This window comes from Ciona intestinalis, chromosome 9 (genome assembly GCF_000224145.3).
Source record: "Ciona intestinalis chromosome 9, KH, whole genome shotgun sequence".
Taxonomy (NCBI): domain Eukaryota; kingdom Metazoa; phylum Chordata; class Ascidiacea; order Phlebobranchia; family Cionidae; genus Ciona; species Ciona intestinalis.
In genome coordinates, this window is record NC_020174.2 from 235,086 (window position 1) to 258,719 (window position 23,634).

A 23,634-nucleotide genomic window follows, 5' to 3' on the forward strand; every position below is an offset into this window, starting at 1 on the left:
TCAACACAGACTGGGACGCAGCTATTCCGTATTTTAATCAATTCAATCGCTTTGTTACGTTGACAACGTATGAACGCATGATAGCACTATACAATGAAGTTGCATTTTCCCGAACCGAAACACGGGGTATTTTAGATGTTGGCAAACGGCAAGAGACAAATTAATAAGCGAATGCGACACAGCGGCGTACATTGGTGTTTCGTGTTTATAATAGAGCCAAGTTTTCTGTGGCAGACAACTTATAACCCATAGGTAACCACTGGGTTGAAGCAATTATTGTTAAGCGTCTTGCCCAGAGACACATACAAATATTGGTAGCAGCGACGAGCCTGGTATACCTTCTGGTTCAGGGGCGATCGCAGTAACCAAATACAAACTTACCTTATGTAAATCACCCTTCGAGCAAAATATTCCCACCGTTTAAACTGTTTGCCTTTTGGCTTTGCCAAATAAATAATTTGAACGAATCCCTGAAAAAAACTACTGAAACGTAATAACCCATTGAGTCAAATATACATGGAGCGCCAAACCTATAAACCTTGCAGCGTACGACAAAATCTTCCATGTATTACCAGCACACCTTACTACCAACCAACCACACACAGTGCACAGATTTAAAGGAAGTTTACTCTAACATCTAGAACTTATTGACCAACTATAACAGTTCCTCATGTAAATGTTAAAATAAATCTAAAGTTCTCCTTTCTAAGTTACGTCATACTTGGATAAAACTTCCCAACTCGTTGATATTTAAATTCTGTATTTGCTTAATAAGTAAACAACGGTTGATTCGGGTTAAATGACCAGGATTTGTTATTGCGGGATTACGTCATACTTTGGCCTATAGCTTTCCCAGTTACTTCTGCTTCATATAGTAGGGTGGGGAAGATGGGACACCTTTGATACATAACATCCAAATATCCTGATCGATGTTTGACACAACTAACAACGGTATATGAAAGTCGTGAGGATACGATTTACAAGAAATCGTTGAATGTTTGTTTGCTACCAAATTGGAAGAGAAAATAGATTGAAATATTGTCTCATCTTTCCCCACCCCACTATATTAAGTATAGATAAACAAATCCAAAATTTCTACTCCTACTTATCAGAGCTAATTAACTTCTGCTTAATAAGCAAACAACGTCTAGTAGGTTGAGTAAGATACTCCATGTTTTCGTTCTCTTATATCGTACCATTTCCTCTTTCGGATTACGTCATAGTTCTGTCTAAAATGTCCCCGGGGTTATCAGCGCCAAATTACTTCTGTTTAACGAGTAAACAAACTATAAACTACAAGTCCGATAAAGACGCACATAGCACTGTATTTAACAGCAAACATTACAACCAATAAGTTAGATTTGATTTTCACGATTGTGGGGCTAACTATCCTTGCCTCTCTCCTAAACATATCATATTACCCAATCTACAACATAACACCCCTACATTTCAGTTCACCCCGCTTACGTAGCGACCCACTCCCTCGCGCCCCCTCTAACGCCGGCCCCTCACAATGGGGGTTGGGAAATCCCCTAGCTGCAAGAAGAAACCCACAAGATGTTTTACCCGGCGTACCAGGTAACTACGTCATCATTACGTCACTTTATACCCTTTTTCTAATTTACGACGCACTGACGTCACTATTACCTCATTGCGTAATGTTTACGTCATCGTTTTTTGATGTAATATTACCGATTCACAAAATCGGATAACCTATTCTGACATCACACTAACATTATGACGTCATTAACAGGCTCGCGACGTAACGACCCGTTGCCGCAACCACCGGATGATACATCATCGTCGTCAGGATGACGTCACCGAATAATGACGTCACAGAAATAATTCACTTAGTCGTAATATGTATTTGAAAACTTGCTCATGGCAAGAAATGAAATCTTTTCATATGACGCGTGATCTCGTGATAATATCACAAACACGTCATATTCACGAAAAATGTTCATGAAATGTTAAATGTGTCAAGCTTAGGTGTCAAGCAAACACAACTCCTTGCAGGAAATATTACAACCCCGTCCACATCCACTCTAAACAACATCACAATGTCTTAAACTCTAATTAGCAATTAATTTATCAAATAGATAACTGAAAAAAGTATCCGACACAGTTCAGTGCTCCTGCCTCTAGCCGTCGAGGATATGGGTTCGAGGCTCAACGCTGCTACCATTGTGGGCGAATGTGGCGTTTAGTTAGACATTAAACGGAATATATTCTTATGGTTTGTCCAAATAGTGAACCACACATTATAAAAAGAGAAAAATCTCCAAAAATGTGTTATAACAACTGCCGTTGCCCGCCATACGTAAATAGTTATGTCGCTTTAACTAATAATGAAATATTTACCATCAAAACATGTCGTCCAATCCTTCTTCTATGAACTGCTTATACATGGCCATAAACTTTGCCACAAAAGCTTCAATGTGGTAAATATGTTTCTGCCCAAGATGGCTCCGATGTTCACATTCAGCAGCCAGCTGACTTAACTCTGGTTTGAGACTTCCGTCACAGTTATGGATCAATTCCTTGTATAAACCCTGGTGGAATTTGACTTCTGTTGCATGTTATAAATAACTTTTATTTATCTCTTGGATTAGAGTAGCAAAGAAAAAGTAGTTAGAACGGAAAGGATAAAGTGGCAAAACAACTGTCATTAAGACGCGTCTACAGGTCAAGGCATTCTTAAACCTTGGTTGAAAGAAGCGTGGTTGCCCTACCTATGTTCCCTATCACTGGTTTATCCTTGTATGGATTAGTAGTACCATTCTCTATAGTTGGCACCCCCACAGTGAGACATACAATGGGACTTACGGTCCAAGCCAGAGTTGGCCCGTTATCTATAAATCCAACACTCACCCTCATAATAGCATCGGGTGGAATACACTTTGTCAATAATTCATAAACTCGGTTCCGTATTTCTAACAACCGACGAGGGCTTTGCTCCGATACAATCATGTTGGCTGTTTCTTTCAGATAAAGCTGTAAAAGTAAATTAAACAATATAATTGGAATGAATGTAAATCATATATCTTCAGGTGACGTGGCAATGACAGTCATTAACTTGGGTGTTCTGTTCCATACACCTCCTTGCTGCTTACGAGTTACCACTTATGAAACTTATTTCTCCTCTTGTGATTGGAAAACGACAGTCGTTAACACTGCCGTATACCACGTAAGCTACCAAAAACTTATTGTTAGCACATAATATCTACCTCAATCTAATAATACAAAGTATTATGTGACATATTTTAGGTTTGGGTGGATGTTCCAAATATATAACACATGATAAGATAATAGGCGATAAATCCATTTCACCTCCCAGTCAGGTTCCATAATAGTTTGATCGTCAGTCAAAGGAACATGTTGCACCCTGCATGTCTCACTCATCAATAGCGCTCGTCGTAAGTTTCGTTTCGAAGCAACCGCGATTCTGTGTGGGTGTAAAAGTTTTGAGGAATGTACTTTGGAACTGTGATATGTTATGTGAATTTGGCCCTGATATAGCACTCATATTGTTGGACGATTCTCGTTGCATTATAACAGAATACACCAAGTGCTACTAAATGTACAGCAAACAAAATCAAGTCCAACTAAATATGCACCAAAGATATATTTTACCAATAATTGGCATCATCGGTCTCCTAATCAAAAAGCATCTAAATAGAAAAGATTTTTCATAGTACTTGTGATTTGAAAATATAAAACAACTCTTGTGAGTATATTTCACAACAGAATACACAAATGCTACCGAGCCCACATCACACAAAATTGTTGGGGGCCAGGAGTGTTTAAAAAGCTAAAAGTATAAATTATACCCGACCAACCTCCTAGCAAGCTCCTGTGGTATCGGATGACCTTCCTTCTTCCCAACACTTGTCAATATTTTGATGACATCATCAATACTTGGTGCCGCGACACGAACGGCTAAACAACGACTTTGGATGGCTGGGATAACCTGGGTGGTTCCAATACAATTATAACCATTGTATATTAAATGTCTTATACGATACAGCGTTAACTTTTAATGCAATGTCAACTCCCACATATAAGTTATAACACACGAGGCATGTAATAGGTTTTAATGCATTTTTAATATAATGTCATTACCAAACCTTATATGCTTTAACACAGTATTGATATTAATGTCTGAAACAACTAACAACACAGTGACAGTGGTGTAGTCCTGTACACATGATAATTTAGTAGGTTTGTTGTCACATGTGGTGTATGAGATAATCCTGAACTTTTAATACAAAACTTTGTGGTGGGAAATGTAACCAGTCAATGAAGCTTCCCATAATTTATGCTTAGTAAACATGATAGACTGGACAAATCAATAAATTGAAATATTGTTTTTAGCAAATAAAGAACATATATACATATATTCTTACATTTAAAACACCCCCTTTACCTTGCTGGTTGAATTACAATACAATATAAGTCTGCACGTTGACATATACTTCTCCATGGTTCTTCTCAATGCATGCTGAGCATCTCTGGTTAGTCGATCAACCTCAGTGAGGACAATCACCTGGTGGTGGGAGCAAAAATGGTGGATTCAATATTGGAACAATATCTTGGATTGGAGAAGTACAACATATACCAGTTACTATGATACGCGTATTGTGGAGAATCAAGAAAGTTTTCCATAAAACAATCGCTAGGTTTGTGCCAAAAATGAGTTCTTGGAAACATTGTTAAAAAATAAATAAATGAAGAAGGGAGACAGAAACAAATGCAGCCACAGCATAATTAATTGACAGGATATTTGACAATTTATATTTATATTTATGCTCATAAAAAACAAGTATAAATACAAAAGTTAAAAACCTTGAATCGTTTTTGCGCTTTACTTTCAAGCTGGTGGGATTGGGCGACAGTTTTAATCAATTCTTGAACGACAACTCTGGAATATTAACAACATTATTTGGGGCATTATGAATAGGAGATTTTAAACTACATATGTTTCTAAATTTCTATCCCACTAAATAGAATACCCTGATTATGTCTAAATATTTTCGTACCATGTTGTAACGATCTCCCGCTAGTGGGGAATAATAAGTTACATTCATTCAAATAAGTCACTTAGATCCTAACAACTTTTTGTGTGCTGCAAAAATAAAGTGCATCACACAAAGCAGCCTCCTCCTACCTGTCATGCATTCCCGCGTCACTCGGTGTGACCTCAATATGATAATTACTCGACAAGGCAGCAATCTCAAGTTTCTTCTTAGAAGGAGTGACGAAGTTATGTTTCTCAATCCTCAGTTTTTCAACCCCGGATCCGTAAACCTCGCGCAACAAACACATGATGCGGGTCTTCTTGCCTGGGGTTGATATGTTGGATTAGTGGGAAATAAATGTGCGGTTGTCCAAATTAAAGGAAAAAATCATACAGAATGTAGAAAAGTGTGGTAACTCAGAAGCACAAGAAAAAAGTGTTGTGAAAAGTACGTGTCTGACCGCGCCACCAATCACATGAAAGACATAAAATGGGCGTTCCGGGTGTTGGGGTAAAGAGCCAAATCTGTCCTATATCCCAGGTCCTTGGCACGGATCTTACCCATAAAGAATAAAATGTCAATCAGCACTATTTATGTGTGTGAAATATCTATGGTTGCCAGCCAATAGGAGTTTGCATGGCAATTGCAGTGTGTGGATAACAGCGGGCATAATTTTTTATGTTACCAAGCCCATTTATTCACAAATTTTATTCTAAAAATATATTGCAGCACTACAACACTGAACAGCGTTACCACAGTATAACCAACCCAACGTACCAGCGCCAGGCGGTCCGTAAAATAAAAGATGCGGAAAATCTCCATTTTCCACCAATTTCTTTAAATTTTCGGCTTGTTCGAGATGGTAATCAAGCTTATTTAACGATTTTGGACGATATTTGTCAACCCACAAGCTCATTTTGTTAAGTTACAGCAAAAACAACAAACAAAAATGTTTCCGTTTTACAGTTTTTCCAAAAGTGAAAATCAGAAAAAAAAACATTTCGCGCCAGATCACAAATAGAAATCTGATTTATTTCTTGTTTATTGGGGACTTGTCTGATCAAAATTTAATTTAGTTACGATTTCTAGTACTGTTTGAAAAAAAAAGAAATTAAAATTTAAACAAATTGGTATAAAATATGTTAAAAAAATTCATTTTGTATTTTTCCGCTTATTTGTGCGTATACGCTTTAACGTAAACCACGTGTAGTTTTGTTGACAATTGTAGTTAAGTAAAAGAACGCTAAAGTTTTAAGATTACGGAAAATTAAAAAAGGGAAAAGGTTTCTAGATTTAGATAATATATAAAGTTACCAGATAAACAGCTTTTGTAGACTAGTCCATGCTCTGTGGTTGTGTTTTACCATTACAGCTTAAACCTTCTACTTTTCTGTTTAATCAAAGTATAAGTTGTACAGATTAACCCTATAGACAATTTCGCCGTATATAAATTGTTAAATAAATATAGACCGCACTTACATAACGTGCTCTTTTAATACACCTTAAACGTATTAATTAATCAATGTATAATGGTGCCATCAGTGGGTAACTTGTTTAAACCTATATAGCTATAACATATTAACAGTAAACTTATACCCTATAACGTTTGTTCTTTCTAAAAGGGGTTTGGGACATATTTGTATAATTTCTATAAAATGGGGATTAAAAACACGGAGATTGAAGTTGAGGAAAGCGACTCCCAAAGTGAGGACGAAGAAGTTCACAAGAAGTTGTTGCTAAGTATTGGAGTGGATTTGGACTCAGCGAAGACTGATCATGGGAAGCAAGAAAGAACAGAGGCAACCAAAGATATTTCCGTGTTTTCGATTTCTTCACAAACTGTCGAAAACTCGAGTTCTAAGATTCGTTTGAATGATTTAATGAAAGGGTTGAAAGAAACGGTGAATATAAATAATTTGAAAAAGAAAATAACTCGAGTTCAACACCCAGATAGGAGCCTGGATGCGCCGTTGTCAAAACCTGCGGCGGAGAGACTCCATCGTAAAGTTGAGTACGAGAAAAATAAGAAAGAGCTAAAAAAATGGGACGCTGTTGTACAGAAGAACAGGAAAGCGGAGCAACTTACATTCCCGTTGAATCAACAGCCATTAAGAATTGCTCAGGTCGATGAACATGTTGCGAGCACTAAAGCAAGTAATTTGACTCCATTGGAACAAGAGATTTATTCACTTTTGCATGGAAACAAGTTTGCTGAGAGACCGGATCATGATTTATCTGTTGCAGAGGAGGCAGCAATGGCTGCTATGAGCTTGGAGGATGCGAGAGAGAGAAGAGCAGAGCTGCAAAAGCATAGAGCGTTGATGTCGTATCACGAATCAAAGAATAAAAGGATCCACAAAATTAAGAGTAAGCAATATCACAGAATGTTGAAAAAGAAGAAGAAGAAAGAGATGACGGAGTTGGAAGTGGATGGTGGGGATGTAGAGAAGGGGGAAAGAATGAGAGCAGAGGAGAGAGCTTCATTAAGACATCGCACGGGAAGCAAATGGGCGCGGAACAGAGCGCTGATGGCAAAACATGATTCGAACACCAAGCACGAACTGCAGGAACAATTGAACAAACATCGAGAGTTGACGCAAAAAGTTCCCGAAGTTTTGGAGGATTTAGAAGAAAATGATGAGAAAGATGAAAGCTCAGATGATGAAGGATTTGAGGGGAGAACTTTTACTGTGAGTGAGGATAACCCTTGGTTGAGATCTGTTCCTGAGGAAGAGGGATCTAAGGATCAAACGGAGGATACTGGAGATGTTGGCAAGAATGTTCCCTTGGATGAAAAGAATGGCGGCGAAAATAAGTCCTTAGAAGATGAAACGGAAGGAGAAAAGGAGGTTGTTGAACATGTGTTGTTGAAAGAAGAGATTATTCCGCCCACCCTGTCAGAAGAAGAGGTTTTGAAACCCAGTCGTCGGATGTTGAGATCGTGGTTGATTGAGAAGAATACGTCGCCTGAGGCTTTCGAGATCCAGTTCCCTGTTAAAGATACGTTTAGTAAGTTCCAAAAAGCGTGCGTGCAACTTAAGGAAGAAGTCCTGGCTGCTGAAGAAGAGATATGCGAGAAAAAGGTGGAAGAGAGAGAGGAGGAAGACGAAGAAGGGAATGATGAAGGTTTGATTGAAACTATTGATGGTGTTGATGATAATGTGGAAGAAGTTGTAGCAAAAGTGAGGAAACTGGTTGAAAAATCTGAGGACAATGTGGGAAATGTGAAACGTGTTGAAGTTAGCGCGGAAAAGTCATTTAATGTTGCTGAAACTGATTTGTCCAAAACTGAAGCAACGTTTGTGGAAAACGCAGAAGATTTTGATGATCAAAAAATGACGATTCAGCAAGCTTTTGCTGATGATGATGTCATAGCTGATTTCACGGCAACCAAGCGAAAATTAATCGATGACGAGGCACCGAAAAAAGTTGATTTGTCACTGCCAGGATGGGGGGCCTGGGGGGGTGCAGGGGTTCAGCCAACCAGGAAAAGAAAAAGGAGGTTTAAACCGTTGCCTCCACGTAAGCCACGTAAAGATGGTGGTCTCGGGAGTGTAATAATCAACGAAAAACGTGACGTTCATATTTCAAAACATCAAGTCAACCAAGTTCCTCATCCGTTTACAAGCATGGAGCAATTTGAACGCACGATTACGAGGCCTATTGGTGGGACATGGAATACACCGCATACAGTGAAAGAAATGACCAAACCAAAAGTTGTGACACAGATCGGGGCCATAATTGATCCTATGAATAAATCAGAGGCATTTGAGGAATGCACAGACTCAAAATCAAAACTGAAATTTGTAAACGGGAAAAAAGATTCCCGAAAAAATAAGCGAAAACTGCAACGGAATGAAAATTTAATGAAACTAAAAAGTTAAATAAGTCAGCGTATAATTGTGAATAAAAACATTTTTTTCTATCAAATGGTTTGTTTAGTTTGTGAACTAAAATGCTTATTTACTTTTGGTGTCATGAGGGTGTTTTTTACAATAATAATTAAGATTTATTTCCTAAAACAAAATGTTGGCATATAAGTTTGAGATTGTTAAAACTCATTATTTGCATTTTGACTTCACACAAGACTTGCCAAAACTTTGTTTATTAGTGAAAGTTTCATGGGCTTATCTGAGATATAGACTATACAGATTGAGAAAAACTGGTGTACATTTGTATTGCTTTGCCAATTTACCATTTAAAGTCATGTGATAAATATGAAATATTACTGGTTATGATTCTTAGTTATTAATTTAAAAAAGCTTGAAATTGTGGGTTGGATTTTGGGTTCCGTTATTTTAGGAGCCAAACTTATTGGTTGTATTTACTTTTACACACATTCTTGTAAAACAAATCTTTTTTTGGTTGTAATGTTTACTGATTAATGCAGTGTAAAAAACCCAGAGTTGGCCTGTCCACCCTGCCACCCCAGGTTTAGAAACTAATAAACTATCACTCTGTTAATAACCGACCACTGCTGTTTTGTGTGAATATAACACCTGTGTTTTGATCCAAGTAGGTTTAATACATAGGCTGTGCAATTAAACCTTTATATTGTGATGAATGCCTCATGTCTGGATGCTTTGCTCGAATTGTAAGAAATTATAAAATCCTGAACCAATTCCAAAGTTGCGTCTTGTGTTCTACGAATAGGACGACCGAGCCAATCTTGTGTTGGAAACAAATTTTGGATTTAAAACGGTAAGTCTGTTGTAACGAACAATTATTTATGAATGAAACTTGTTCGCCCTTGCGTGGAAAGCAACGACAGCCGTTATAACACGGGTGTCCTGTTTTATACACCTTTTACCCGCTTACAAGTTACCACGTATGTAACTTATTTATCCTTGCATGGTGGGGCAACGACAGTGGTTATAACACGTGTGTTCTGTTTTATACGCCTCGTGCCCGCTTATGAGTTACCATGTATGTAACTTTGTGGGTGTTTCAACCCAGTGGTTGCTTGGTTTATAGGTTGTTTAAATTGTCAGCCACACAGAAAATTCCGTCAATCCATATTCAATGTACTACCAAACACAATAACAAGCATTTATTTTGTAGAGAACACTTTTTATCCCAAACTTTTGAAAGAATGAAAGTTCTCCGTGTTTCCCAATCTCCTGGCACCGATGTTGTCACTTTGTCTCTGGAGATCAATGGCAAGAATAGAAAAGTGAGTTTTATATCTTATCACCATTTATATCTTATCACAGACAAAAACTCTAGCGTAAAACCGCACCCATATAGATTCATGTACAATGTTGGAGTAATGGGCCAAGTCTGGCATAAATCCCAGGTGTCGTGGCAGGTAGTGCTGCATTAAGACTTGAGCATTTTCAAACCGAATTTCCATTACTGAGTATTTGCCTCAGTTTTTAAGAGCTTACTCATAATTAAACATGCTATGACCTGGAGTCACTATTGGGCCAACTCGCACACGGGGTCCCAGGTTTGCCCCACTGAAGACCTCACCGATATACAATACAATCTCTATTATTGAGTGTCTATAAACTGCCTCAGTGGGGTCTAGATGGTAGCACCCTGGGTGTTGGGGTAACTGGCCCACTCTGACTTACATCTCAGGTAGCATGTCTTGCATTAAGATCCCTACCCACATATAGAATAAAAACCTCAAACTTTCACACTAACCCCTCCAGCTCCACCGTCCCGCTGACGAAACGTTGGAGAAAACTTTCTGTCGCATTAGGGCGACGTTGCAAAGCTCCGATAAAAACAACAAGAAACGTAAACACGATGAGACGGGGGGATCCCCCATTGAGAAACTTGAGGTTAACGTTAAACTTTTGAACCTGGATGGTGACAAGGTAGGTGGTTAAGTATGGCAGTGTTTCCAAGTTTATTTCTCCAGTGTTTTCAAGTTTACTTCCCCAGTGTTTCCAAGTTTATTTTCCCAGTGTTTCCAAGTTTATTTCTCCATTGTTTCCAAGTTTATTTCCCCAGTGTTTCCAAGTTTATTTCCCCAGTGTTTCCAAGTTTATTTCCCCAGTGTTTCCAAGTTTATTTTCCCAGTGTTTCCAATTATATTTCCCCAGTGTTTCCAAGTTTATTTCCCCAGTGTTTCCAAGTTTATTTTCCCAGTGTTTCCAATTATATTTTCCCAGTGTTCTTTGGATGAGAAATGTAATGAAGTTTGGCAGAGGGCATCACTGCTGGAGATCCAGGAAGAGAAATATCGTGTGGTATACAACCCACCCACCGCAACCATGGTAAAGTTACCACCCTCGCCACTAGCCGGGATGACATTGTATCCATCTTTGCAGTTTGACTTCGCAAGCCACCAGTTTTCAAAGTAAGGATACATGATCAGTGCATGCAGTGGCGCAGCCAGAAAAAAATAAAGGGGGGGGGGGCTCAATCAAAAAATGTTATTTTTTAAAAATTTTTTTGGTTTAAAAGGGGGGGGGGGTCACGACTCCCGAACCCCCCCCCCCCCCTGGCTGCGCCACTGAGTGTATGGTGCCATGGTGGTTGTTGATAATGACTAGGCAATAGGCAATTGAGGGTGAGTGTTAATTTAAAGCCATTTGCAGCCATTTTATTGTAACTGTCGTTGTCCAGTATGCGAGGATAAATAAATTACAAACTTACATTCATTCAAACGGAACATTAGTGTTATAGTGGGTGTTGTTGCACTGGCACATGCAAATAAATAAGTTGCATTCATTTATATAAGTGAATGCTATTGAGGGATTCCGTGCCCCACAGACATAGGTTGTGGCACCCTGGATGCCGGTGTAATGGGCCAACTCCTCTGATCTAAAAGATCCCGTTGCATGCCAGGCAGTAGAGTCTAGAACCTTACTCATATATAATGTAAATGAAACAATATGAGCATGTGTGCATTATGGTATAACACCTTACATACATTATGGTCCGAAGATTCACTTGGCTTAGAAGCTCATTGAATAAAAACAACATGAATGGGAAGAAAGGTTCGCCAACCAAGGATAATTGGGTCGTTGTTAGCAATGATAAAGTAAGTAACTGCATGGAGCATTGAACTCGATAGCCTTTGTCTATATTACCAATGTTATACCACTGAGCCACAGCGTCGGACTATGAGACAAAAAACAATCAGCCACAAACATACTTGGTAACTCGTAGGTGGGTGTATATAACAGAACACATAACAACTGAGGCTGCCCAACCACACATAAATAAACAAGTTGCAATCATGCAGTAATCTTTTACACAGCATCCAATTTGGGTTTTAATTAAAGATAGGCTTGACTAACTATTTGCAGAAAAACAAAAACAAAAACTTGGGTCAGGATTGGTCTAATACCCAAAACAATACACAATGTTGGAATTGGCTTTTTTAAATCACTCTGCAAGGATAAATAAACTTTATTACCCCCCCCCCCCCAGTTACACACCCCAAGTTTTGATGACGTTGGGCATAAGTTCAAGTTACAAGTTACCCCTGGTAGTGAGACCCACCCTGCCAACAATGATGATGTCATCAGTGATGATGTCATAATAGCAGAGGATGTATCAGGCCCTGTGTTACCAGCTAGAAGTAGCTACCTGTTCGATTGCCGCCATGTTCATACAACGAAAAAATGCAGCGGTGACACGTAAGTGGATTATGAACCTGAACTTTCCGTTTTAAATGAAATACAGATCCAACGACCCAACGAGAATACAGATTATCAAGTCAAATTATTAACCTAAAAAGGTCAAGAAAAAGTTCATTTTTTCGACCGAACACAAATGTTCTTCTTGTGACAAAGTTCCTGTAGTGAGGTATGACTTGAACCAAAGTTGGTTCATCAATCCTCAAGCATGTTACGTTTATGGTTGCATTAGTATATTGTTGTAACATCACAATTCGCTATGCTTGTTTATTTAAAGGTTCCGTATGGTTTGTTTCAACATACTTGCCGATTGTTACGCAACACAAGACTTTGCTCGTAAAGAATTGTTTCCTTATTGTCCTGATGACATCATAAAGATGGATTATCGAATACAACTCATTCAGAAAGAACTAGAAGGTAAATAATTATGTATTGTGATGTGCTTGCCTCATAACCTAAAGATACCAGGTTCGAGGCTTGACACTGCTACCATTGTGGGTGTATGTGTCTTTGGGCAAGACACTTAACGGCAATTGCTCCAAATCAGTGGTCACTAATGGATTGTCTAAATTGTCAGCCATACAGAAAAACGATCATACACAAAGGTACATAACATACGTGGTAACTTATTAGTAAGCACGAGGTGTTTGAAACAAAACACTTGTGTTATAACAACTGTCGTTGCCCCGCCATGCTAGGATAAACAATTCCCATTTATCTATGACATCGCAGGTTATCATGGAGATCTTATATGTTTACAAGAAGTGGACAGATTTGTGTTCGAGAACCACCTAGTGTCCTCGATGTCGCTACAAAACTTTGCGGGAGCGCTCGCAACCAAGAAACAGTGCAAGGAAGGGGTGGCCGTGTTTTATAACAGGGACAGATTCAAGTAAGTACTTTTAATGGAGTAGTTGGGCAACTCTGGCATAAATAGGACTTTATCTATGCAAAATAGAACGTGCATATACAGTGTTGGGGAAATTGGCATATGTCCCAAGTCCCACGGTGTGCCTCACTGTAGGACCTCACCAATATATAGTAGAATGTGCATATACGATGTTGGGGTAATGGGCCAACTCTGGTCTAAACCCCAGGTTCCATGGCGTGCCTTACTGTAGGACCTCACCCATATAGAATAGAATGTGCATATACAATGTTGTGGTAATGAGCCAACTCTGGTCTAAAGTCTAGGTAGCATGACGTGCCTCACTGTAGGACCTCACCTATATATAGTAGAATGTGCATATACAATGTTGGGGTAATGTACCAACTCTGGCTTAAATCTTTAGTCCTATGGCGTACCTCACTGTAACCTCACCCATATAGAATAGAACTGAAACCCACTTAGAATGTATGGCTGACAAAGATTAAAGTTCAATCTTGGTCACCAATCTAATTTATTACAGGTTAATATCTGTTGAAAACAAGATTCTACAAGAGTCTCTCACCACCGACGAAGTAAACAAGGATTTGTTGGAAAAAGTTTCAAGAAATCAAAGTTTGAAGTCTTCTGTCTTACAAAGAGGGTCGTGCGTTCTGGTAAGTTGGGTCTATCAGTTGTTCGTAGCACAGTGGTTTGAGGCTTGTCCATATCCGAGAGGTTATAGATTAAAGACTCCATGCTGCTACCATTACGGGCGTATGTGTCCTTTCTTAGACCATACACTTAAATTCAATGTGGTAACTATGGGTTGTCTAAATTGTTATTCGTACAGAAAGACAATCACCCACAAAAGGTGTATGTAATAGAATATCCATGCTTTATAATGACTGTTGTTGCGCCCCCTTAGGTAAAAAGTGGTTGAATTATAGCATCTGATATTTCTTTCCAACTTTAACTTCATATGCTCACCGAGTATTTATTTACATCTAAGATCTTTTCATTTACACATGACCATTATGACTAAATAATCAACTTTTTCCATCAACTACTGTTTAGCTTGCTGTCTTACAAAGTGTTGATGCTCCTCATCGCCACCTTGTGTTAGCTAATACTCATTTATTCTGGCACCCGAGGGCGCTAAACATCCGTCTTATTCAAGTAAGTGAAGATTACATATAAGATCTTCATAAAGTGGTTGTGGGCGCATGATAAGTCACCCAAACTTATAAAACAGGAGTGACATCATATGTTTAACTTTTACTGTTAAGTTTGTTGCATGCAAGAATTTCGCATCTCTCAATCGGGAACACAAGCTTCTATAATAATAATTTTGATCTACGTCACATTTGCTGTGAGGTAGTGACTTACCGCAAATAACAACAAAAGCAAAACACAATTTGTGACAGAGTCTAACAAGCGAAGCCAAAGTAAACAAGCGAAGCCAAAGTATGTTACCATAGATTTTACTAAACAGTCGAATATGTGACGTCGACAGAATAGACAACTATAACCAATTTCTTTTCAATAGCTCTAGCAGCGAAGGCATGAGATTGCAACTAACATGATGTTATATGATGTATAGTATTTATATATATGTATATGTGTGTATATGTGTGTGTGTGTTATTGGCTTGTTGTTGCCAGTTGTAATATGAATGTAAAAGACCTGGCAATTTTTTGTTTTTAGATTTTAACTGTTCTTCCCACCCAGATGGGAATTATTCTAAACCTGGTCAAGGAAAAGATGAAAACCACATCGGCATCGTTACCTGAAGGTGGCGTGGTGACTCCTATAATATGTGGAGATTTGAACAGCAAGCCTGCTAGTGGGTTATGTGATCTAATGCAAGACGGGAACATACCAACCAACCATGCAGATTGGTATTCAGGTAATGGAAAAATAGGTTAATTATTGTTGCATTGAAGTCATAGGCGCCACACCTGGGGTGGCAGGGTAGGCAGCCCAACCCTAGAATTTTTACACTGACTTAATCAGTAAACATTTTAAGTAAAGTAAGTAAGACTCCTTTTACAAAATTGTGTGTCTACTTATCACTATAATACTTGCATACGTGTCTAAGACCTTGGCTCATATCTCCGGCCTCACATTTTTGTAAATTGTGTCCCGTTTTTAACAATTATTTTTGACTTAGGTTTCGGAATAACGACTGTGGTTGCCCCCCCCCCCCCTCCGGCCCTCGTGGATAAATTAACTACATACGTGGATGTAACTTGTAAGCTGGCACGATGTGTATAAAACAGAACACCCGTGTTATAACGACTATCGTTGCCCCGCCATGCAAAATAAATACATTCATAGAAATCATGGTTTACAGGGGGTATCACGAACTATCACGGTGGTGATTGGTCATTGTCTCATGACATGAAGTTTGTGAGTGCTTGCGGGAAACCAACGTACACGAATTACGTCACAGGATTTTCGGATTGTCTCGATTATATTTATATTGATCCTCGGATGCTTGGTATTAAACAGGTAAGCTCGACTGTGGGCATGGGAGTGGCAACCATGGATAAGTCACTCAAGTTCCCACCCACGAGGATATAAATGACCAAACCAACCAAAAGTCATGTCTGCTTATCCACACACTGCAATAGCTTCAGCAACTTTACTGTGAGCATGGGAGTGGCAACCATGGATAAGTCACTCAAGTTCCCACCCACGAGGATATAAATGACCAAACCAACCAAAAGTCATGTCTGCTTATCCACACACTGTAATAGCCTCGGCAACTCGACTGTGGGCATGGGAGTGGTATATCAATAATACCAACTAAACACCTGAATAGAGATATTACAAAAACAACCTTACCTTAAATTTCCTCCACCCAGGTGGTTCCCCATCCACCCCATCACCTCGTCACAATGCACACTGCAATACCCTGTGTGACGTCACCATCGGACCACATTGCGCAGGTTGTTGACCTTGGTTGGACTTGACCTGGAGTAACCCTGGAAATAAAAAAATAATTAAATTGCATTGCAAACGACCAGTGTCTCATTGGGTGTTTCCCCTTTAAGGAATTATGTGTTTAATACCCTTTTAATTTCTACTTAGGCAAAATAAAACATTGCTTCATAAGTTTTGTGTTTGAATGAGAACAGGATAAGGCATACGGTGAATAAATGACAGCTTATTTATCCTCGCATAGCAGGGTAGCAGGACACAAGGTGTGTTAAACACCAATGTTGCAATGCATGTATCACAACGTTAATATTATTTATCTCTTAAAAAACAATAGCAAAGATCAAATTAGTTAAAACGACAGTTGTTAAAAATACGTTTGTGATATTTTGGGGTCATTTGGGATAAGCGTCAGAAAGTGCGGCCGCTAAACCGTGAGCATTAGTTGGAAAGTAGACTTGGTATCATATTAACAACTATGGCTGATAATTTGGACGACTCATTAGTAACCATTGGGTTGGAGCAATTGTCGTTGAGTGTCTTGCGCAAGGACACATACGCCCACAATGGTAGCAGCGTCAAGCTTCGAGCTCGGTATGTTTAGGTCTGTATGCGAGCGCTCCAACCCCAACGCCGGAAACACTAAAGAAGGATTAAACCTAAACAAACCAACACAGCTGTTTTTCAAGGTCGTATACGTGGTCGCGGTAAAGATACAATATTTAAAACACCCGTGTGCGTATGATCACGAATTAGAGAGAGTAAATTCTACAACGGCCTTGAGATTCGAATAATCAATGTTTATGACGTCACAGGGCCTTGGAAAGGCGCGACACGTGGATGGACAAGTCGATTGTTTGAACACAATCATGATTTGTCAACAAATCTTGGCGGGCGCGTAATTTCAAATTCACTCGTAAACCAAACGACTTGTAGACTAGTCATTAACGTTTAAAATAAACAACTGAAAATGAAATATTATCAAAAATATTAAGCCGATAAATCGTGGTCAGAATTGTAATAAAAGTGAATGAAAACGGGCACCATCTTACCCCAACCCGTAATATATATATGCAACACAGTGAATAGTACAGGTTTGCCGCTAAACTTGAGCACCGCGTCAAAGACCCCTTATAAATGTGCTTCTGCAGAATATATGCACGCGTAAGTTAAAATGAAACAGCCATGCAGGCAGTTCAAATTCCAACTCTTGATTCGTGATTTTAAAAAGTTGTTTTACAATATGATCACAATGTCGTATATAACTTAGTGGACGGTTGGTTACATATCTCGCCCTGACAAACCGTTAGTAAACAATGGGTTTAATTAGGTTGAAAAAACACACTAGTAAACGATACATCACGTTGAAAACCGCTGTTATAGAACGTTATCGTATCCGAAGACAACTATTGTCGGTTGGTCGAAGCTGTTTTACCGATCGGTACTTTCCCGTATTGACAATATAATGACGTCGTTTATGACATAATAATCGATTATGATCGTCAATAGAAAGTGTGCGAATCACTTTAACTATGCCGCTCGTAAATTCTAATGGCTGATAGCGTACGTCGCTTTACATATGACGTAATAGTGATAAGATAATCGATGGTTTATTACATCATAAACACCCCGATACATCGCTAAAGTAATGACTCTCCAGGAAGTAAAAAATGAAAATAGAAAATGAATAATTGTTACGTACGTGTTATGACGTAATTAGTGTGACGTGATCTTTAGAATATGTTTAAATTTATACATCCGCGGGCGTATCATATGTGGGGGGGTTTACAACATCCGTTATTTTGTTTGAACACATACCGTTAATAATGGGGAAAGCTAAAAACGGGGTTTTGCAATTGCCCCATGTGACGTCACAGGGCACATACGTCATATACTTTACAATTGATAATGTTTAAACTAAAACGATCTTTAGTGATGTCAGACAATTGTGTATTGTTATAAATGAATGAATGTAGCTTGCTTTATTCTCGCGTGGCCGGAAAACGAAAGTCGTTATAAAAACGTGTTCATAGACCTCGTGCCAGCTTACAAGTTACGACGCATGTTACTTTATGGGTGATTGTTTTTATGTATGGCTGATAATTTGGACAACCCATCAGTGACCACTGGGTTGGAGCAATTTCGGTTAGGTGTCTTGCCCAAGGACACATACGCCAACAACAGTAGCGGCATCAAGCCTCGAGCCTGGGACCAAAATAAAATAGAACCATTAATTGATGTATGAAATATGGGGTTGTATTTTTATGCAAATTAGGCTCGTTTCGGTGGCTACTATGCTCACGTGTTTTGGTTCCTTTTGACGTCACAAGAATTTATTATGATCAAATAATCACAGAACATGTGACCTTGAGTCAAATTTACGTAAATAGCAAACCGGGTGTGTAAATAGAAATCTTATAACACAAACACTGTATGACGTACCTTGTATCTATTTTAAGCAATTATTTATTTGCTTAATAATTTTTTTTACATGAGAAGTCGCGACACAAATACTAACGAAGCCACTTCTCTGGATATAAAACTGCTTTTAAGATTGCAACGCGAGATAATTTAAATGTAAATAAAAACAACGTTTTATTTATAACTATCTATAACATTTCCTATATATTTTGAAACCAATAAAAATAATCTCATTTGTGTAAAATAAGACGTTCGTGTTTGCAACTCGAGAGCAAGCATAAAGTGCTAGGTGTTCATATAATCAAACTTGTTCCACAATACGAAAGATCGAACCGCTTTAGTTGCAAGTTAGGGTATTTACCGTAGTGGAAAACCTTAGCATTTAACAGTTGGCAGCAAAGGCAAATAAATACAAATACAATCACACAAAAGCCCTCACATATAAACACAAAGATGCCTTATTTATATTGTAACTGTAGCTAATGCAAATAACAAGGATTATAAAACTCTTTCTTTTATTTCCATATTTAATAAATAATGAGAGATATAAAAGCAAAGAAAGATAAAAGACACGTCACACATGGTGATTGTTACGTTTTAGGTGTCAGTTACGTCACAAACAAAATCAAGCAAACTTGTGAAATAACGCTGCATTATTACGTCACAGTTAATTTATGACTGAATAAATACGGAACAATGTGCAAAATTTGAAAATAAATAAATACGTTTAGGCGGGAAGTTAGCTACACGTGTTTGTGGTGTGTATGAAAGTATTATATTTGTTGTAAAAATCGTCAAGGTAATTGGATAACTGCATTAGGAATTTATAATTGCGAACAATTTCTAATGAATGGCTGGGTAGAGTAGGGTTTGTACATACAGCGCAAGGCTCGAGTTCGCTCAAATCTTTAACGTCAATACTTAAACAGTAAGCGTTTTGCATCTGGAAAAAAAACACATAGAAAATCTGATTAGATATTTTGCATTTACGCTGTATTTGTATTACGTAAATTCTCTGCATTTGGTTAAATGAATAAAATTACATGTAAGTAAACCAAACTCTTTTGCATTTAACATTATAGGAATGGGAATTTTAAATGGTCTGTTTATACCGAGCTGAAATGCGATCCTAATTTAACCGTGTTGTCTGTATTTCGGTTACATTTGTGAATATAGACAATAGGGTTTATCGGCGTAACGGAACGGTTGGGGTGTTTGGCCATTACCAGGTATTAAACTCTGTACCATAATATACGTGGTAACTTGTAAACGGGCACGAGGTGTACGGAACAGAACACCTGTGTTATAACTTATAAAGTTTACCCGCCACGTGAGGAAATAAGTTGAATTTAACTAAAATTTATTGAAAGCTGATTGGATGATTCAAATTCAGTACAACTCGGTTGCCATAGTAACACTTACGTCAAGTTTAAAATCCTTCATAAACGTCGACAATAGACTGGTGACGTCAGTCAAGTCGTTGCCAATAGCCGGGAATTTCCCCGCACCGTAACCCTCAGGTCCAAACGCTTTTTGTAAATAGAAGTTAAAATCTTGCAAGCCGTTCATATTATCTGTGAACACGGTCGCCCATTCGCTGTTATCCTGCGTTAAATACTTGTTTAGTGGCCTATATATGATAGATGGTAGCACCCTGGGTGTTGGGGTAATAGACCTACATCCCAGGCCTCAGGTGTGCCTCACTGAAGACTTCAACCCTTATATAATATTATCTCTATTTATAAGTTTCTGCCTCTGCTGATGGTTATACTCTGCGGAATTCTTGTCTTATGAGCCAAACCAGTAGGTATTACACTTTAAAACAAATAACGGGTATTAATCTCAATTAGAACCTACCGTGTTTATAAGCGCAGTTGGTAGTTTAGCAAGTTCAAGACTCGTAGATTCCACCAGACAATCATCGATGTCTGTGCAATCCATATACGAACTGATCTATAAAGAACATACACTGATATAATCACATGTTGCAACATGCTGTGTTTCAATGGCAAGCCATTTGCTGAATATACATTGATTCAAATGTTGATAAAATAATACAAGACTTACAAAGGTAACAAGAGCCTGGTTAGTTGTAGATTTAATACTGCCAAGAATTTGTACAAGATCTTCTGCGCCTCGTGTGCTTCTTGTGACACCAGTCGGGCTACACGACGTCATAGTACTGTACGCAAACGTAATAATCAACGTAATGAAAAGATTCATCTCGGATTATATTGTTGTATTTTGCTTCTTGCTTGGTTGTACTGCTTCAGCTTGTGATATGGATGTCTTACCCCAACTCCAGGGGTATATATACCACAAATCTAAGCCATGTACTCGTTTGTATACACACCTACCCTTTTTTGCTTGACCTGGAGACGCAACCATTACGCACTAAATCAAACATTGTTAAATAAGTTCCGGTCACTAATGAAAAATCCCGTATAAAATAAACAAATACCTTTTCCATATTCGGTTCGTAGAATTTTTATATATATTTCTATTACAAATTGTAACTTGATTATGATGTATTGTTGCGTCAGAATTGTCTTCTTAGAGACAATTAATACCGGCGCTTTGTTACGTCACATATATAGTTGTGTTTAAACAAGTAGCAACCAGTTTAATCACGTGGTTTTGTGATAATCTTTAGAACAATGCGATCCCACTCACGTTAAACATGACGTAATAATAGCAAAGTGCGTCGACAAGTTTGCAGCGAAACTTGTATCTAAATAATATAAAGTACATAAAGTTCGCCAATGTATTATATCCCGGGTTATTTTAATGCTATATGTTTCGACATATTTAAATATGACGGGTATTTTGATCCGGGTACATACAGGAAGTGGTGAACCTATACTACCGATAATACGAGCCCAGTATTTAAATATAAACCTTCAAATACACAATCAATTTATATTCGGAGTCGCGATGGTTAATTTATCTTTCCGTTAAATTAAACTACGACAAAAAAGAAAGCGGAATATATTGTAATAAACATAAAATGACTCGGTCAGTTTAGTTTTTATTTATAACCGGATAAATTACGGACACTGAACGTTAGAATATCAATTGATATTTTCTCCATTTTTGTCCCAAATTTCCTCTTTACGCGGAAGCCAAGTTCTTTCATTCTCACATTCCGGATGTTTTATTCATTACGTAACAATACCGAGTATTACGTTTACTACACAACAATCGCAAGTTGAGTGTTTGTACTATTGGTACACTGCAGTTTGTTTTGTGACGTAATACATTCCCGGGGTTTTTAGGAAAGCGTGGGGAAATTAACGAAATGATTCGTAAGCATTTACAGGCAATGTTTAACCGATAAGTTTAAGACCTAGATTTGTACATACATAGTGTTTGTCATAATAGTGTCTGGAAATAGAATGGCATGCACCTCATGCTTGCTGGCGAGTTATAACACACGTGTCTTTTTAAACACCAGACACACACGGGGTTTGCAAGACAGTTACACAGCGCAGGTCATATCAAAATATTACCAACAACCCAATTTTGCAAAAAGTAATTAGATCTGTAAAGCCGGTTTATTGTTTGACCATCAGCTGAGTGTACTTTGGGCTAGGAGAAATGCCATACACAAAATAATCTGACATATGTGTGTAACTTTAAAATAACCCTGACTCGTGGTATGGCCACTATGTTTGCTTTAATGCGTCGATGTTACTTGTTTAAGGTCGCGTAGCCCAACGCGAGATTTAAGTTGTCCAGGATTAGAATTATTGGAAATGAAACTTTCTTCCTTCAGGGGTTTTGCAGTGACGCATTTTACGCAGAATATTACTTCGAGGAAAGTGCGATGACGTCATTGATAATCGTACCCTAATTTTGTCAGGTTCAATACACGGTTTAATTAATAACCTCGGCGTTGTGGATTTACATTCCATAGTAATGATTGGGTTTGATTGAACACGCATGGGCTTGTATCGTAACCTAAGGGTGCCGGGTTCGACACACGATGCCGCTACCATGGTTGGCGGGTGTGTTATTGGGTCAGACAATTAACGTCAGTTGCTTCAACCCAGTGGTCACTTATGGGTTGTCTAAAATATCACCTATTCTTAAAAAGCATTCACCTGCAAAATAGAACACCCGTTTTATAACGACTATTGTAGCCCCGCTATTATTTCTGATACGAACGTATAGCGCGACCATCAATAAACAGAACAATGATAAAAGTCTCGAAACTAAAAATAGGAAGTTAAGATTTTTTGTTATATTGGAAACGGTAGTCGTAATAAAGTAAATAACATCTTTATATATTCAGTGGCAGGGCAAGGGCAGTCGTTATAATACGGTATAGTTCTGTTTTTTTACACCTCGTGCCTGCTACCACGTATGTAACTTTGTGGGCAACTATATTATGTATAACCACTGGGTTGAAGCAACTGACGTTAATTGTCTGACCCAATAACACATCCGCCAACCATGGTAGCGGCATCGTGTGTCGAACCCGGCACCCTTAGGTTACGATACAAGCCCATGCGTGTTCAATCAACACACAGTCATCGGTTAAACATTGCCTGTAAATGCTTACGAATCAACTTGCAATTGTTGTGTAGTAAACGTAATACTCGGTATTGTTACGTAGTGAATAAAACATCCGGAATGTTGAAATGAAAGAACTTGGCTTCCGCGTAAAGAGGAAATTTGGGACAAAAATGGAGAAAATATCAATTGATATTCTAACGTTCAGTGTCCGTAATTTATCCGGTTATAAATAAAAACTAAACTGACCGAGTCATTTTATGTTTATTACAAT

The 23,634-nt window shown here is 38.3% G+C and overlaps 4 protein-coding genes and 1 long non-coding RNA gene across 5 annotated transcripts; 3 read left to right on the plus strand and 2 right to left on the minus strand.

The window, feature by feature from the left end:
- The first annotated feature begins 1,016 nt into the window (after positions 1 to 1,016).
- Positions 1,017 to 1,997, plus strand: LOC113474487. Its single transcript, XR_003396146.1, has 2 exons — positions 1,017 to 1,578; positions 1,754 to 1,997. It is a non-coding gene; the product is annotated as an uncharacterized LOC113474487 (long non-coding RNA).
- LOC100184859 (replication factor C subunit 3-like) lies at positions 1,846 to 6,016 on the minus strand. Its single transcript, XM_002119362.4, has 9 exons — positions 5,796 to 6,016; positions 5,168 to 5,342; positions 4,846 to 4,921; positions 4,427 to 4,546; positions 3,840 to 3,970; positions 3,331 to 3,445; positions 2,872 to 2,994; positions 2,362 to 2,552; positions 1,846 to 2,045 (listed from the first exon to the last, which is right to left on the minus strand). The coding sequence occupies exons 1-8, from the start codon at positions 5,932 to 5,934 to the stop codon at positions 2,364 to 2,366; spliced, it is 1,068 nt and encodes a 355-aa protein (XP_002119398.1). The 5' UTR covers positions 5,935 to 6,016; the 3' UTR covers positions 1,846 to 2,045; positions 2,362 to 2,363.
- A 610-nt stretch (positions 6,017 to 6,626) lies between these two features.
- On the plus strand, positions 6,627 to 9,537 carry LOC100182485 (U3 small nucleolar RNA-associated protein 14 homolog A). Its single transcript, XM_002119512.5, has one exon. It carries the CDS (start codon positions 6,674 to 6,676, stop codon positions 8,900 to 8,902), a length of 2,229 nt encoding a protein of 742 aa, XP_002119548.1. The 5' UTR covers positions 6,627 to 6,673; the 3' UTR covers positions 8,903 to 9,537.
- Positions 9,535 to 16,601, plus strand: LOC100180145 (2',5'-phosphodiesterase 12). The gene is made up of 13 exons (XM_002119461.3): positions 9,535 to 9,719; positions 10,080 to 10,191; positions 10,676 to 10,843; positions 11,141 to 11,328; positions 11,919 to 12,015; positions 12,408 to 12,616; positions 12,894 to 13,033; positions 13,349 to 13,508; positions 14,026 to 14,158; positions 14,559 to 14,660; positions 15,213 to 15,390; positions 15,838 to 15,995; positions 16,352 to 16,601. The coding sequence occupies exons 1-13, from the start codon at positions 9,589 to 9,591 to the stop codon at positions 16,457 to 16,459; spliced, it is 1,884 nt and encodes a 627-aa protein (XP_002119497.1). The 5' UTR covers positions 9,535 to 9,588; the 3' UTR covers positions 16,460 to 16,601.
- A 2,742-nt stretch (positions 16,602 to 19,343) lies between these two features.
- Positions 19,344 to 21,165, minus strand: LOC108949767. Its single transcript, XM_018813343.2, has 4 exons — positions 20,913 to 21,165; positions 20,703 to 20,798; positions 20,268 to 20,450; positions 19,344 to 19,788 (listed from the first exon to the last, which is right to left on the minus strand). The coding sequence occupies exons 1-4, from the start codon at positions 21,066 to 21,068 to the stop codon at positions 19,585 to 19,587; spliced, it is 639 nt and encodes a 212-aa protein (XP_018668888.1). The 5' UTR covers positions 21,069 to 21,165; the 3' UTR covers positions 19,344 to 19,584.
- Positions 21,166 to 23,634: the final 2,469 nt, after the last annotated feature.

What these genes read in the sequence shown, in the direction of transcription:
- LOC100184859 (XM_002119362.4), bottom strand. Translation starts at nt 5,934, where the DNA reads ATGAGCTTGTGGGTTGACAAATATCGTCCAAAATCGTTAAATAAGCTT. An exon ending in CCACAGGAGCTTGCTAGGAG is followed by an intron (nt 3,446 to 3,839) that starts GTTGGTCGGGTA and finishes ACACCCACACAG; the next exon opens with AATCGCGGTTGCTTCGAAAC. An exon ending in TTATGGAACCTGACTGGGAG is followed by an intron (nt 2,995 to 3,330) that starts GTGAAATGGATT and finishes TTACTTTTACAG; the next exon opens with CTTTATCTGAAAGAAACAGC.
- LOC100182485 (XM_002119512.5), top strand. Translation starts at nt 6,674, where the DNA reads ATGGGGATTAAAAACACGGAGATTGAAGTTGAGGAAAGCGACTCCCAA.
- LOC100180145 (XM_002119461.3), top strand. Translation starts at nt 9,589, where the DNA reads ATGTCTGGATGCTTTGCTCGAATTGTAAGAAATTATAAAATCCTGAAC. An exon ending in CATTCAGAAAGAACTAGAAG is followed by an intron (nt 13,034 to 13,348) that starts GTAAATAATTAT and finishes ATGACATCGCAG; the next exon opens with GTTATCATGGAGATCTTATA. An exon ending in CCATGCAGATTGGTATTCAG is followed by an intron (nt 15,391 to 15,837) that starts GTAATGGAAAAA and finishes CATGGTTTACAG; the next exon opens with GGGGTATCACGAACTATCAC.
- LOC108949767 (XM_018813343.2), bottom strand. Translation starts at nt 21,068, where the DNA reads ATGAATCTTTTCATTACGTTGATTATTACGTTTGCGTACAGTACTATG. An exon ending in ACCAGGCTCTTGTTACCTTT is followed by an intron (nt 20,799 to 20,912) that starts GTAAGTCTTGTA and finishes TGTTCTTTATAG; the next exon opens with ATCAGTTCGTATATGGATTG. An exon ending in CAACTGCGCTTATAAACACG is followed by an intron (nt 20,451 to 20,702) that starts GTAGGTTCTAAT and finishes TATTTAACGCAG; the next exon opens with GATAACAGCGAATGGGCGAC.